The sequence below is a fragment of the Ovis aries genome, chromosome 6 (genome assembly GCF_016772045.2).
Source record: "Ovis aries strain OAR_USU_Benz2616 breed Rambouillet chromosome 6, ARS-UI_Ramb_v3.0, whole genome shotgun sequence".
Taxonomy (NCBI): Eukaryota; Metazoa; Chordata; class Mammalia; order Artiodactyla; family Bovidae; genus Ovis; species Ovis aries.
This window is the reverse complement of record NC_056059.1, coordinates 102,748,793-102,763,200: the sequence shown is the minus strand read 5'-3', so window position 1 is coordinate 102,763,200 and position 14,408 is coordinate 102,748,793. Positions and strand designations below refer to the sequence as shown.

Sequence of the window (14,408 nt, the reverse complement as noted above, 5' to 3'; positions counted from 1 at the left end):
CGCTGATGTTTTTAGGGGTTAGGTATAAGATACAAGCACCCATTTTACATAAAATATGGGGAAATACTGTTGAGTCTGCCCAACTAGCTTGCTTCAGGGATGGCTGTGGAAGCATCCTTTATACTAACTCCAAATTAGAATCTCAGTGTTTAGCAGGGTAGTTGGTATTAAATAAACTGGTTACAAACATACAGTGAACAACTACGGAAAATTCGTAATAGACAAGCTATGACATGGCAAGGTTTTGTGAAAATTCAGACCCATCTTTTAAGGCCTAGTTCTAGCTCTTGCCTGAGCTGCTCTTAATCAAGGCTACATCACCCCTTTTTCCCCCACTTGCCATTGCACACTTACCACCGTCATTGCTGGCTGTCAACTCTACTGTAAGCTTGCCAAGGGTAGGTAGGTCCCTGTTTTTTCATAAGGACTGATAAAAGTAGAGGTCAGCCTAACGTAAGGAAGAACAAAATATCAAAGTAGGAGAGGTGGGTAGCAAGGTCTTTATCAGTGTTCAGTCACCTGTGGGAATACTGTGGTACAGTGAGGGGAAGGAGGACGTTTAAAAAAGCCACGAGTCTGAGTGTTTAAGGCAGAAGCACTAGACTAAGCACTCTCTGTACGCCATCTCATGTGTTCCTCCCTTGCTAAGTAGATACCAAATCGGTTTACGTTGATGAGAAAAGCCCAGACAGGTTAACTAACTTGCCCATGGTCACAAAGCAGACCAGAGAGCCAGGATTTGAATTAGCAGTCATATTTCAGCATGCAGAGTAGTAGTCCTTTTGGAGTGGCACAGGGAAGGGAAACCAGATAGCTTTAAGAGTCTTTCCAATATCAACATTCTACAAGCATGTCCACCCACAGCCTGCAAACTGTAAAGAGGCCAGTTTGGTCACTTGCACCTGGCAGTTGATGTTAGGATAAGCGACCTAATACTGGTGGTATCAGGCTCGTTTGTGAATGAGATCTTGAAACTAAACTGAACAGAAGGATTCGCTGCCCTCTCCCCGCCCCTTTCCCATTTCAACAAAACATACTGTGAATAAGGGCAAGTTATTCCACATGAGACTTTGCTGGGCTGTGAGTAACTACCTATAGCAATTTTAGGAATTCCTTTACAATTACAGGCAAAGTGAAAGCATGCATTCCACGCCAATGATTTCTCTAAATTTTTATTAATTTTTTTTTTTTTTTACAGCTCGATCATCTAATGAAAAGTAAAGAATCTGAAGACGAACAAGTCAATTACATGTTTTTTTTTAAACAATAATGAATCCTCATTACAGAGAACAATAAACAAAAGATCTGTGGCACATTATCTTTGGAAAGATATTTTGCAAATTTTTTTTTCTAAAAAAAAAAGAAAAAAGCTATAATTCTCACAGATCATTTATGTCTCTTTCAAAGGACTATACAAGGCAGCTAAATTTTATTCACAAAATCCCCATGTTGCAGTTCCATTGCTGAAGTAGATAAAACACATAGAGTCCTCCTTTTCTCTGTGTTGCACAACTTCCCATTGGGCACATCACTGCTTCCCTATCCTACGTACAAAATCACTGTGTGGACTAGATAGCTGGCACCTTATTACACAATAATTAAAGAAAAGTTCATATTATTTTAGAGATAGACCAGTGATCTTCATTGATCGACTGGACGATTTATTCCTTTTTAAACAATTTTAATAATACCAAGATTTGACTTTCCTCTAATGTTACAAGAAAGCAAAAAATATATAATATAATATATAATGGTAATAAATTAAAAAAAAAAGGCAACCCTGCTCAGGTATCATCCAAAACATGATCACATTCAGAAGAAAAACACACACACACGATTTGGGACACACGTGTACACACACACACACACCAACATTAACAGTGTACACTTGATATCTGAGGAGGGGGTGTGCCGTCTTAACAATACATGTCGATGGCCTGAACAAAAGGCGGATCCTGCCTTCTGTCATTAAACAAAAGTTAATTAACAAAAGGTAATACTGCCTGTATTAAGCATCGCTTCAACATCTACTTTTGAGCAAAGCAAGTTATCTTGCTTAGGTCAGCCACTGCCTGGTCTGACCAGCGCAGCATGGCCAGCCTCAGTGGTCTTACTCCCTTGTCCTTTCAGGCCGACAGAGTAATAATATTTTGGCTCCCAGGGGGCTCTAAGTTTCCTGCCTGTCCTCTTGGGCAGAGAAATACAGGAAACTTCTCAACCCATCACAGTACCCGTTGCTATCCAGCACACCAAGGAACAGAATCTAATGTCTTTCCCTGGGACAGTGGGAAATTTACAGCCACCTTAAGAGACGTGGTAGACGGTGCTTGTCAACTCCTCATAAATAAGAACTAATGAACATGGCCAGTGGTCACAATTCATTCCCAGATTTTCAGTGACTGACACAGGGGATTGAATAGTTGAAGTTTATATGGTAGAAATACCACTTGACACGTTTGTTGGAAAATCCCCTACACCACTCTGCCACTCCACCTCCTCCCACCAACAAAATGACAAAACTATAGGGGGAAAAAAAAATCCACAAATTCTAAGTAGAACCAAAAACAAAAGAGGCAACTCACTACAGAAAGGGAAAAAGGGACCAAGTACCGCTCTCGCCCTGACGCCCTCCCCGCCCTCACCACAATGAAGTATCTCTCTGCTTGTGTTTCTAAAAGGCAGCCAAATAGTCCAGCAACATTTAAATACTGCTGATCGGCAGTAAAGAGTGTAATAGATGGAGTGACAATGTTTTTCACAGATTTTGTGTAGTGTCTGGGAAAATAAATCCTTGAGCAAAAAGTAGACTCTGGTGGGAGGTAAGGAATCAGAGCCTGATTTGATTCATTTATGTAAAAGATGCACAAATACACCTCCAACTTTATAAGAACAGAAGAGAAAAAGGTGCAGGTCCCACCTGATGTCTCCTAAAGCCTTGGCAAAATGAATACAGCATTACTCCAAAATTTGGTTCGGTCAACAAAGGCACAATAAATATATCCAATTCAGCCAGCCTCTTATTCTCTGTATGCATGTCCACACACACATTTCCTTTTGTATATTAGAGATAGAGTTCTGTTCATTTTGGAGGGCACAACGGTTTGGTTTTTTTTTTTTTTTTTTTGCTTCTAAAAATTATTGAACAGGGATCACAAAATAGTAAGTTCTTGATCCTACTGACATTAATATTTGAGGTACCAATTAAGGCAAGTTTTTAGCCAGAAAGGGGTAGTTAGCCTCTAAACATCCCAAGATTGGGAATTAAAGGACACAGAATGAGGAAGATAAACGTGGTCCAATTTGTCTTGGGGAAATAGTTAAACATTTTGGTCAAAACACATTGTAAAATAAAGGTCCTTTTTTTTTTTTTTAAAAGATGCTTTTTCCACTCAGTGTTGAGGTTAAATCATAGCATCAGATGAGCCATCCTTCTGCTGTAGCTCTACTCCTGGTAATATGCCAGGTGGACCCTCCCGTCTTCTACCATAGATGGCACACGGCCAACGTTTTCGCATTCTTAACCCAGTGTAATTTGGTAAATTTCAGGGAAATGTCTTTCATTGTTTATCAGGGCCCTCAGTCTGGCTAAAACCTTAAATTCAGTGATTCACATTTTGATTATCTCCAGGAAGGACAGAAACATTGAACATTTTACAAGTAAAACAGTGTTCTTCCATTTCCTAGTAAAGATTGACAGACACACATACATACACACACATACAAACACGAAACTGTAGTGCCAAAGGCAAAATTTTTACACTCTATTTTCACGCAAGATGTTCTGCATTTGCCTCACTGTGAAGTGTGTACTATTATGGTTGTTATGAGAACTTCATATATTCAAAGGCTTAATTTTATAATCTTCAATTATCTACTGCAGTACAAATTTTGCCTTTGGGAAATTAAGCATGCAATGAAAAAGTGCATATGACTTAAAAATCCTTTAGGTTTCTATATACAACTGTAACAGTGAAAAGACATTATGAACATTAAGGATTCATCGGCCACAACCCTTTTACATACTCTATTTTAAAAGTTGCCATTAAGAATTCTTTTGGGTACAATGCATGTTGCAGTTAAGAATCAGAAATACTCCATGATCAAAATAGTACAAACTGATCTCTGCAAGGGACAAATAAAATCTTCATATAAAGGTCAGGGTGGAAAAGATACACACAGAATAAGGCCGCTGAAAAAGCAATCGCCTCTTCTAGAAATGGCTGGGAAATTGACTTGGAAATGTCTTCAGTTCGGGGGCACTCGGCTCCTGATGAGACACACACACACTAGGCGCTATCTGCATAGATCAGAGCCTCTCTATAGGAATACACCCTTCCATACTGACAGGCGGCTTGTCCTGGGAAGTGATGGGGTGAAGGGGCCGGGAATGACCAAGGGAGTAAGAGGGAAAAGAAGGTGTTTAGTAACCACAGAAGCCTGATTCTGGTGTCTCATCTCCTACACAGAAGAGATGGACACTCAGTGACGCATGCACACAACCTTCCAGGCCTTTACTGTTCATGTAACAGGCTGCTTTTTAAACGAGCTCAAAAAGGACCATGGCTCTGCCTCACAGCAGCAACAGATGACATCGGTCCATCAAGATCGCGCGTCAGTTATTACTGCCGCTGTAATTCTCTTGCTCTAACCTAAGCTGGCCATAACCGAAGAACAGGCTGGATAATAAACGACATGGAAGGAACAGCTTCACACAAACAATTTATATTGTGAAAAATAAGCATCACTCCCATCTTCTGTACATCCCTTTTACATAGTTATCAAATGACCAAGAAAATTCTTACATTCATCGTATGGACTTTAGAACTCTTCATTATAAATAAAGATGGCACGCCTTTCTTCACTAATAAATAAACACGACGATGTCCAACACGCTTGGGAGGAAACAACACGCAGGGGAGTGGAATGGGATGAAGGAAGAAAAAAAAACCAACTGTAGCGGGAACACTCCTCAATTGTAATACATGCGCAAATTCTACTTCTAAAAGGGATAAAAAGAATTAGCTTCTAAATATACAACATTCATAATAATGCTTCCAATAATAACCCTCAAAGTTTCAACGAAAAAAAAATCTGTGCTTATGGATATGTGGGAATTCTGGGGTTTATTTTTGTTCTTTTTTTTTCCCCCACTTTTAGGTCATTCCAAATAAACTTGGCTTAATGTATAGAATCTGGCAAAAACAACTGATAGGAAGGCCACAGATCCTCTTCAATCTAATCAAATCCAGTTGACAGTGTGCACTCTGGAGTGAAGGCATGCGGTGACTTTATTATTATTATTTTTTAAGTCTAATTAACTACCCCAAATCTCCACAGCCTCTCAGGGAGTTAATTTCCCCTAGACAAAGACAATCAAGGGCTCTCAAAGTCTAGTTTTGCTATAAATATAAAGTAACTCGTAGCAGAAAAATATAGCCTTTCTAAGAAGTAGATTTCCTTTTTCTTCGTTCGCTGACAAAACTCTGAGTCGGTTAGACAACGTAAGTTTCCACATAACTAGGCCACAGAGCAGCACCTCAAAATCCAGCTCTACTTCACAAAAATTAAGAAGAATTTCAACCCTCTGGTCATGGGTAAGTGCTGGTTCCCTTCTTCCCCAAAGTAGAAAATGCAGAATACAGTCAATGTGACTGCCTTTTGCTGGAGCAGGGGACAGGAACGGCGGCACCAGGCCCTCCGCAGCACTCGGCACACGGAGATGCGGGTGGTGATGGGGGTGGAGATGCGGGTGGAGATGCGGGCGGAGATGCAGACGCTATAGCTCCCTCAGGGCCGCCTTCCAGGGCAGGAGCGGAGAACTCGGAGCCGGGCCGCACGGGCAGTGTCCAGGCAACTCGTATATTAGGACAATACCTGGCATTATCAGAGCCACTGTTCACTGGCAGAAAGGGGGGTATAGCGGAGTCCTCCACAACTCATGTTTTATAGATGACCATTAGAGTTTACTAAACAAATACTCCCCCCACAACTTAAAAAAGGCAAATTACCCACAAAGCCCTACACCACAACTAACTGGTTTAAAAAAAAAAATTTCCTTCTGGGAATGAACTAATGTGGCTACTGAGATGATGTGAATTTGATTTCAGAGTTGAAATTGCTTCTCATTTCATTCGCATCCTGCTGGTTTAAAAAAAAAAATGGAAATGTTTCTAGACCAAGAATACGCCCACTCAGGCTACATTGCACTTCCATCCTTTAGTTAGGAAAGGCAAGATCACCTCTCAGGCCAGCCTCCTTCCTCTCTGCTTCTGCAAAACCATCCTGTCCAACCAACGATTCCATAGTTCTCGAGTTTCAGTGAACAAAGGTCCTGGCCATCTCATGGTGCTTCTCTTCTTGAGTTTGGTATTCTAAAGAGACAAATGTCTGGACTGTTTTGAGGCTTCCAATGTGCAAAATAGTTCCCAAGGCATCGAATCCACCTGGGCCTCCGTTAAGGTGTTTTGGTTACTTGTTTTAGCCGCTGGAAACCCTGTCTTGTATAGTGCACCAGATCCATCAAACTGCTGTTGAGGGCCAGCGCGCACACACTTGTGCTGAGCTGAGCAAAGAATTCTGCGAACAAAGCAAACCCAAAACCACGTAAACACACTCGCACAGGCAAAAATAAAAACATAAAAAGTCAAAGAAGTCAAGGTTCCAGAAACTTGATCCCCACAATACTCTGTACTTCTCTAGCACAGCAAAAAAAATTTAAAAATCACAATCTACTGTAATGGTTTGCTAATTCTCCACATCTCTCCAGTAGTTCTAAAAGGGGAGGAACTACGTTTGTTTCAGTGTTGACTCTATAATGCCTGGCACAGTGGCTGACACCATACTTTTGGGATCAGTGGTGGATACATGAAGGAAAACTAACAAAAGTACCCAATATGTTTAAAAAAAAAATAAAAAGCATCATTAGTTTGCTAAGAAAGAGAATGAAGTTTCAAGAGGCTGTGAGGAAATTAAATGGCCACAGCCAGTTGGCTTACTGTTTCTGTATAGCCAGGCAAGAACACGTCCAGGCTTTCATCTGGTATTTACATATATGCTTTTACTTAATGGTCACAGCCACCAAACAGTTCCTCTGATAGGATGATCAATCATCTCCTGAACCTTGGATTTCTCCAAGGGCTTTCTGCTCAAACAAGACTCAAGACTGTTCACTAAGCCGTATTTTCCTATACTGTTGCTAACCATCTTTCTTAACATACAGTGAAAACAAACAGTAAGCTCAGTATTTCAGGCAATGCCACTTCCCATGTCAAATGCGTTGTTCCTGGCGAGAGCTGATGCCTTTCCTTTTGCATTTGCTTTGCCCTTTTGCTAGCACTTCAGTTCAGGGGGAAATAATGATAACAAATGCTTCCCTTGTAGCTCAGTCGGTAAAGAATCTGCCTATAGTACAGGAGCCCCTGGGTTCGATTCCCAGGTCGGGGAGATCCCCTGGAGAACAAAAGGGCAACCCACTCCAGTATTCTTGCCTGGAAAACCCCATGGACAGAACAGCCAGGCAGAGACCCTAGTCCATGGGGTTGCAAGGGTCGGACATAATTTAGCTACTAAACCACCACCAGTGATACCAAAACTCCCAAAGAGGCACGGTGCAGAAGCCACTTCTAATTTAATTTTGCTAAGATCAAGTCACAGAAATCCATCTCAAGGAAGAACTGTGACAGAATGGAGAAAATGTAAGAAGAGTAAATAGCTACAACTTCCTCTTCTTGAAAACAGTGACAGATGGTGGGACTGTGTTGGGGCAGTCACTGTGGCAAACAGTATGGAGGTTCCTCAAAAAGCTAAAAACAGAATTGCCATATGATCTAGCAACTCCACACCCTTGAGCATATATCCGGACAAAACTCTAACTCAAAAAGATATATGCACCCAGATAGTCAGTTCATGATGATGCATGACAGAAATCAAACCAATATTGTAAAGCAATCATCAATCAATTAAAAATAAATATTTTTCGTAAAAAAAAAAAAAAAAAGATATATGCACCTAGACATTCACAGCTGCACTATTCACAAAAGCCAAAATATGGAAAGAAACTAAATGTCCCCCCACAGACGAGTGGATAAAGATGTGGTATATATTTACAACGGACTACTATGCAGCCATAAAAAAGAAGGAAATAACGCCAAGTGCAGCAACACGGGGGATTATCATACCAAGTGAAGTAAGTCAGCCCGAGAAAAACAAACAGCATATGCTATAACTCGCACACGGAATCTAAACTCTGCCAGATGAACCTACCCATGAGACAGAAACAGACTCAGACATAGAGAGCAGGCTTACGGTTGCCAAGGGGGAGGTGAGAGGAGGGAGGGTGGAGTAGGAGTTTGCAGTTAGCAGACGCAAATCATGCGCGCAGGCATGGAGAAGGCAACGGCAGCCCACCCCAGTGTTCTTGCCTGGAGAATCCCAGGGACGGGGGAGCCAGGCGGGCTGCCATCCATGGGGTCGCACAGAGTCGGACACGACTGAGTGACTTCACTTTCATGCATTGGAGAAGGAAACAGCAGCCCCCTCCAGTGTTCTTGCCTGGAGAATCCCAGGGACGGGGGAGCCTGGTGGGCTGCCTTCTGTGGGGTCGCACAGAGTCGGACACGACTGAAGCGACTTGGCAGCAGCAGCAGCAGCAGCAGCAGCAGCAGCAGCAGACACATAGCACAGAATGGATAAACAACCAGGTCCTACTCTATAGCACAGGTAACTACATTCAACAACCTGTGACAAGCCATAATGGGTAAGAATAAAATAAAGAATATATATATGGGTAATTGGATCACTTTGGTCTACAGTAGAAATTAATGCAGCATTGTAAATCACCTATAATTTAAAACAACAAAAAGGCCAAAACACTGAAGGGAACAGGCAATGTTATTCCCTGCCCAATCCCCATGGCCCGGTAACCACCACCACAGAACCATTTACCTTTGTTCTTCCTGGTGAGGACCTCAGCCTGTTCCCACAGGTCAAAGGCGGTAAGGACATGGGAAGTAATGCTGACGTAGGAGGATGTCATGTTCTGGATGGTGACGGGGGTGCTGATGGTGGCGGGCAGCGCCCCGCTCCCCACGCTGCCAGCGCTTGACTGGGACCCTATGGAGCTGGCCGGAGAAGGGATCGGAGAGAGGGGGGACGGTGTGCCTGTGCTTCTGGGAAGCGGGAGAAAAGAGGACTGGTTAATCACCTGAACTCCTGCTTCTGGAACTGCAATCCCAGTCACCCGGTCTCTGTGTATCTGCCAAGATGCCAGTCACTTCTATGAAGTCAAAGAGGGGCCCTTCCCCTTCAGGGTGCTGGAAATTTATTTCCTAAAACACAGTGGCATAGGACCCTCCAAACGGAAAAAGGAACCGGGGAAGGTGGCCTTCCCTGGACACAGAACTGGGTGGGTCGATCCGTATTCCCGGTGCATGCCTGGGCCCTCTGCATCTGCTACGCCCATGGCCTGGAATCTCTTCTCTCCCCACCCTCTACTCCAGCTTCTCCTGGCAAGACAACACTTTCCCTGAGAAGATGGGCCTCATCTCTGATATATTCCTTCTTTCGTCCACTCAAGAAACATCCCTGAGCTCCTACTCTGCACCTGGCGCTGTCCCAGACCCTGGGGCACATCACAGCTTCCTTCCGTCGCATGACCTTGCCTCTCACATTTATCACGTCTCCTCCTATTCTTCTATTCCTCCCCCTGCCTCACAGGCACCGTGAAGACAGGGACCGTGTCTGACTCGTCTCTGCGTGTCTAGCACTTAGCACAGCGGGGGCTCTGGGTAAACACCTACTGAACCTGTGACTGGCTGACCAGGGCACAGTCCCCGAGGAGACTGGGCCCCAGAGACTCACAGCACGCCCTTTGCTCTCCTAGGGACCGTCCACCCATACCTGCAATTGCACCTTGACACGGATCAAATGAGAAAGCAGGTGCAGTCACTCAGACCTAAGGACTGAGGCATATGAACGGAGAGATGGCCAGCGGCCGTGACCTGGTGACGTGGTGACATCCACCCTCGGGCTCTGTGGGTCCTCAGGGATCCTAAGTGTCCCCAGCAGAATGCACACTTGGAAGGACTAGAGTAGGAGCCCCCCGAAGGCAGCAATTCCTGTCTGCTTTGTTTACTGAGGCTTTCCTGCACCTACAACAAGGTCTGGTACAGGAAGATGCTCACAGTGAAGGAGTGATCTCAAATTATGTGACTGATACAGAGCAAGAAATAGCGTATGATATCCCTTATACGTGGAGTCTAAAAAGAAATGAAACAAATAAACTTACGTACAAAACAGAGACTCACAGACTCAGAGAACAAACGTACGGCGGCTGGGGGAAGGAGGGCGGGAAGGGATAGTTAGGGAGTCTGGGATGGATGTGTACACACTGCTATACTGAAAACGGACGACCAGCAAGGGCCTGCTGCGCAGCACAGGGACCTCCGCTCACTGACGCGGCAGCCTGGATGCGAGGGGAGTCTGGGGGAGAATGGACGCGTGTCTATGCATGGCTGAGTCCCTTTGCTGTCCACCTGAAACTACCACAACATTGTTAATCGGCTACACTCCAATACAAAATAAAAACTTAAAAAGAAAACAAAGTGACTGACAACCTATTATTTGAGAAGACTACCTCAGAGGTGGGAGTCATTTTCAGAGGTAAGAAGTTCATTCTCAATCAGGACTGTCTTTTTTTAAGAGAAGCCATGTGGGAATCTCCTCTTTTGAACCTGCTGGAAATGGGGCAGGCTTCTAGGTGATGCTCTTAAAATAGCAAAACCCATCAGAACTGGGAGCTTTTCAAGGAGGATGACCAAATTAAAAAAAAAAAACAAAAAACAAAAAACCTAGACAAGTACTAAAGGGCAGGAAATTCTATATCTTCATCTCAAAAACACCTGCACAAGGACTCTGCTTTTCGACAGTTCATGGGATAGACGAGCAGTTCACCAAGTGGGGGAAGGAATTTAGCTTGAATTGTTTTCTTTCTTCGTCTCTGTTCCAGATCCTGAAAAGGTGGCAGGCAACTGGTTCTGCAAACTTCTTGTTTAGTGAAATGCCAAGATGGCATGCTGTACAGAACAGTGGTCCCCAGCCTTTTCAGCACCAGGGACCAGTTTTGAGGAAGACAATTTTTCCATGGACTTTGGGGGGGAGTGCGTGCGGGCAGGACGGTTTCAGGATGATTCACGCATGTTATGTTTATTGTGCATTTTATTTCTACTACTATTACATCAGCTCCACCTCAGATCATTGGGCATTAGATCCCGAAGGTTGGGGACCCCTGGTCTAGAAGGATAAAGGACTTTGTCTCTGGTTCCGCTGGCTTTGCCTGTAGCATCGTTGGGCATATCTAAACATCCTCAAAGGTCTGAGATATGGACCTTGTATTCTTTTACAATTATCTCTTTATGTTGCCCAGCCAGCAAATATCGTGATTTCTAACGACTCCTCAAAAAGGTAGAGATGTGCAGGTGATTTCAGTTGAAGGAGCAAGACCGCACATGGAAGTATTTTGACATGCTGAAGGCACACAAGAGGCACATAAAGAGAGCATTTAACACCGGGAGTTATTTCAGTTAGGCTGGTCATTACCTTGCGATGCATGGAGAAGGTGCCTGAGCAACCTTGGAAGAAGTCTTGAAGAAGTGTTCGTTAAGCGTGCGGGAATACTTTATTGCCATATCTTTTTTACAACGAAACATTGCCATGTTCAAAATGGACTGGCAACGCATGCTGTGAACAAAAAGGTAAGTGGAAATGAAGCACTGCCTTAGAGACATGAGTATCACCACTATGAGAGCGAGCCACCAAACCTTTTCCACCACTCGATTTTCCTCAATTAACAAGAGGAAGAACATCAAGAACCTCCCTGTACTAGCGTCAGAAGTAAACACAGGTGAAACAGCAGTGATATCTGTTGTGCTTCAGTCACTAAGCTGTGTGTCCATCTCTTTGCAACCCCCCAGACTGCAGCCCGCCAGGCTTCCCTGTCCTTCACTATCTCCCAGAGTTTGCTCAAACTCATGTCCATTGAGTCGGTGATGCCATCCAACCATCTCATCCTCTGTCGCCCCCTTCTCCTCCTGCCCTCAATCTTTCCCAGTGCCAGTCTTTTCCAATGAATTGGTTCTTTTCCAATGAATGGGCTTCCTTCAGGGCTCAGATGGTAAAGAATCTGCCTGCATTCTAATGGTCAAACACAGATACACAAGGATATAATTTAAGTCACAAGACCAAAGAATCTGAGTCATCAGTAAAATGGCAGTAGATGACATCTCATAATAATTAATCACCAGTGAGATTAACCCCTTGACACACAAACTCCCACTTTCTGGTACTGATTCACCTTTCATTATTATTTTCATTTTAAGAAAACAAGCTATCAAACTCTCTTGGTAACATCAAGAGATGAAAAAGCAAATGTAATACTTTCTAGACAAAGGGAAAAATACACACCATAAAACAGCAAATATCTTCTCCTGTGTTGGCGTTGTGGCATCCGAGAAGGATTTTAATGACAATATGAACCTACAGGAAAATATACATGTACATCAAGTCAAAACAGGCAGTCAGAAAACTCCAGGCACAAAGACACCTTATTATGTTTGTCTTGGTTTCATATTGATTTTTCCTAAAGATGTGACCACAAGACAGCAGCAGAGAAGACAAACAAGGCTTTAGCGCGACAGTTCAAGCCATCCAGAAGACGAGGCGAGGACACGCCTGCTCTCTCACCTACCCACCTGCTTGAAACCAAGCAGACCTGTGTTCTTACCGAGTCCCCTGCTGAAACACAGGTGATAAAGATGAGAGGGCCGCAGCGGAAATGAGAGGGCATCTGATAAGAAAGTCAAGCTGGAAGAAACCAACCCCCTCCCTAAAGGGACTGGCATTTCACCGTTCACTTGGCCGGACCAAGTTATTCTGGTTTAGCACTTCATCTGGGACACAATTTCAGTTTATGACAAAAAAAAAAAAACAACAGAAAACCAACCAACTTCCTGGATCAGTGACTTCTTAAAGGCTCCCCTTTGTTAAGTTGTCCTCACACCAAAGTTCACATGGATTAAAGCCGTAAAGGTGAGGACAGGAAGTACTAAGAGGAAGACAACACGGGCAGGCACTCACTTAATGAGGTCCACGGTCTCCGAGTAGATGGAGTACGCCGACTTGGACGCGGGGCTCTCCGACTCCAGGGCGACACCGCACTCGATAAAGGACAAGGCAGCCTCCAGGTATTTAAAGGCCTTCCCTACCTTGTCCGTCTGTGGGCGAAGAACACAGTCCTTGTCAAGCCTAACACGGACTTTACTCAGCTTCTCACACATATTCTCTACAGAAACCAGCCCCCACCATCTGAACTGAACTACGGCTGGAGAGAAGTCAGGGACAGACTAACTCAACCATGATAACCAAAGCCTGTCTGCTCTGACTTACTGAGAACTTTCTTCCAGCAAAAATTCAGTAGGAAAGAGAAGACAATCGTAATAAGATTCACTTCTCAAAATCTACCGAAGTACACACTCAAGCTACGGCACCAAGTACATGGTCCCCTCGTTACTAGCGTGCAGTTACCCGTTATATGAGGGTTATTCTATACATCTAGAATGATGCCTTCATGGTTTCTTTGTATGTGCTGAACTTTATCTCGCAACAAGTAAAAAAATGTTATGGTTTACAAGCATCTCAGGTATCATGTCGAACAATAATCTTTTGATGTATTTTACAGCCCAACAGATCCCCTCTTTGGAAGCCTGGGTTAAGGGCACAAGGCAGTCCTCTGGGTCAACAAGGATAACGTTTCAGAGTCCCTCAACGGGAATGCAGACGTATGGATGCAACCAGATACTGGCGGTCACTTAAGCCTGAATACGCATTTTGTCACTTAACACTCTTCTCACTTGGTGGAACTCAGCCAACTCGACAGAGACTGGGGCGAGAGCCTCCACTTTCCTCTCCACACGCATAAGCGGCACACGAGGTAAGAGCAACTGGTCACCACGACATGGGCAAGGCTGTAGCGTCTGCTAACGCCTCTAATGTGGTATGTTCAAAGAGAAAGACTGAAAACCATAAAGACGCACGTGGAGTGTAAGGAGATGGTGACGAATCGGCAAAGAAACATGGCTGCTACCTTTCATTTTAAAAAACAACTTCATTTTAAGACATTTCTTCTAGAGAACCCAGGCTCAGAAAATCAGTGACAGAAAGAATAAAAATCCGATCAGCATGCCCCAAATAATCAATAGTAAAGGGCCTTATTGGTTTGCTTCACTGGTGGGAATTTAACTCTTCCAATTTACTTATCCAATACCATCTCTTTCATGGAATTTTCAAAATTTATATTGGCCTCAGGGTAGAAACAAAAATAACCATACTAAGGCAATTTGCCAATTCCCACTTCT

General features: G+C 43.7%; 1 protein-coding gene across 7 annotated transcripts in view; it reads right to left on the bottom strand.

The window, feature by feature from the left end:
• Positions 1–1,156: 1,156 nt before the first annotated feature.
• The window catches only part of AFF1 (ALF transcription elongation factor 1), a 199,197-nt gene continuing 185,945 nt past the window's right edge, over positions 1,157–14,408 (bottom strand). For all 7 annotated transcript variants that reach the window (XM_027971160.3, XM_042251614.2, XM_027971161.3 and 4 more), the window contains 5 exons: positions 13,132–13,268; positions 12,460–12,531; positions 11,596–11,736; positions 8,944–9,167; positions 1,157–6,576 (listed from right to left, as the gene is read on the bottom strand). In XM_027971160.3, coding sequence (XP_027826961.1) covers positions 6,455–6,576; positions 8,944–9,167; positions 11,596–11,736; positions 12,460–12,531; positions 13,132–13,268 — 696 coding nt within the window. In that variant the 3' untranslated portion in view covers positions 1,157–6,454. The remainder of the gene's footprint in view (positions 6,577–8,943; positions 9,168–11,595; positions 11,737–12,459; positions 12,532–13,131; positions 13,269–14,408) is intronic.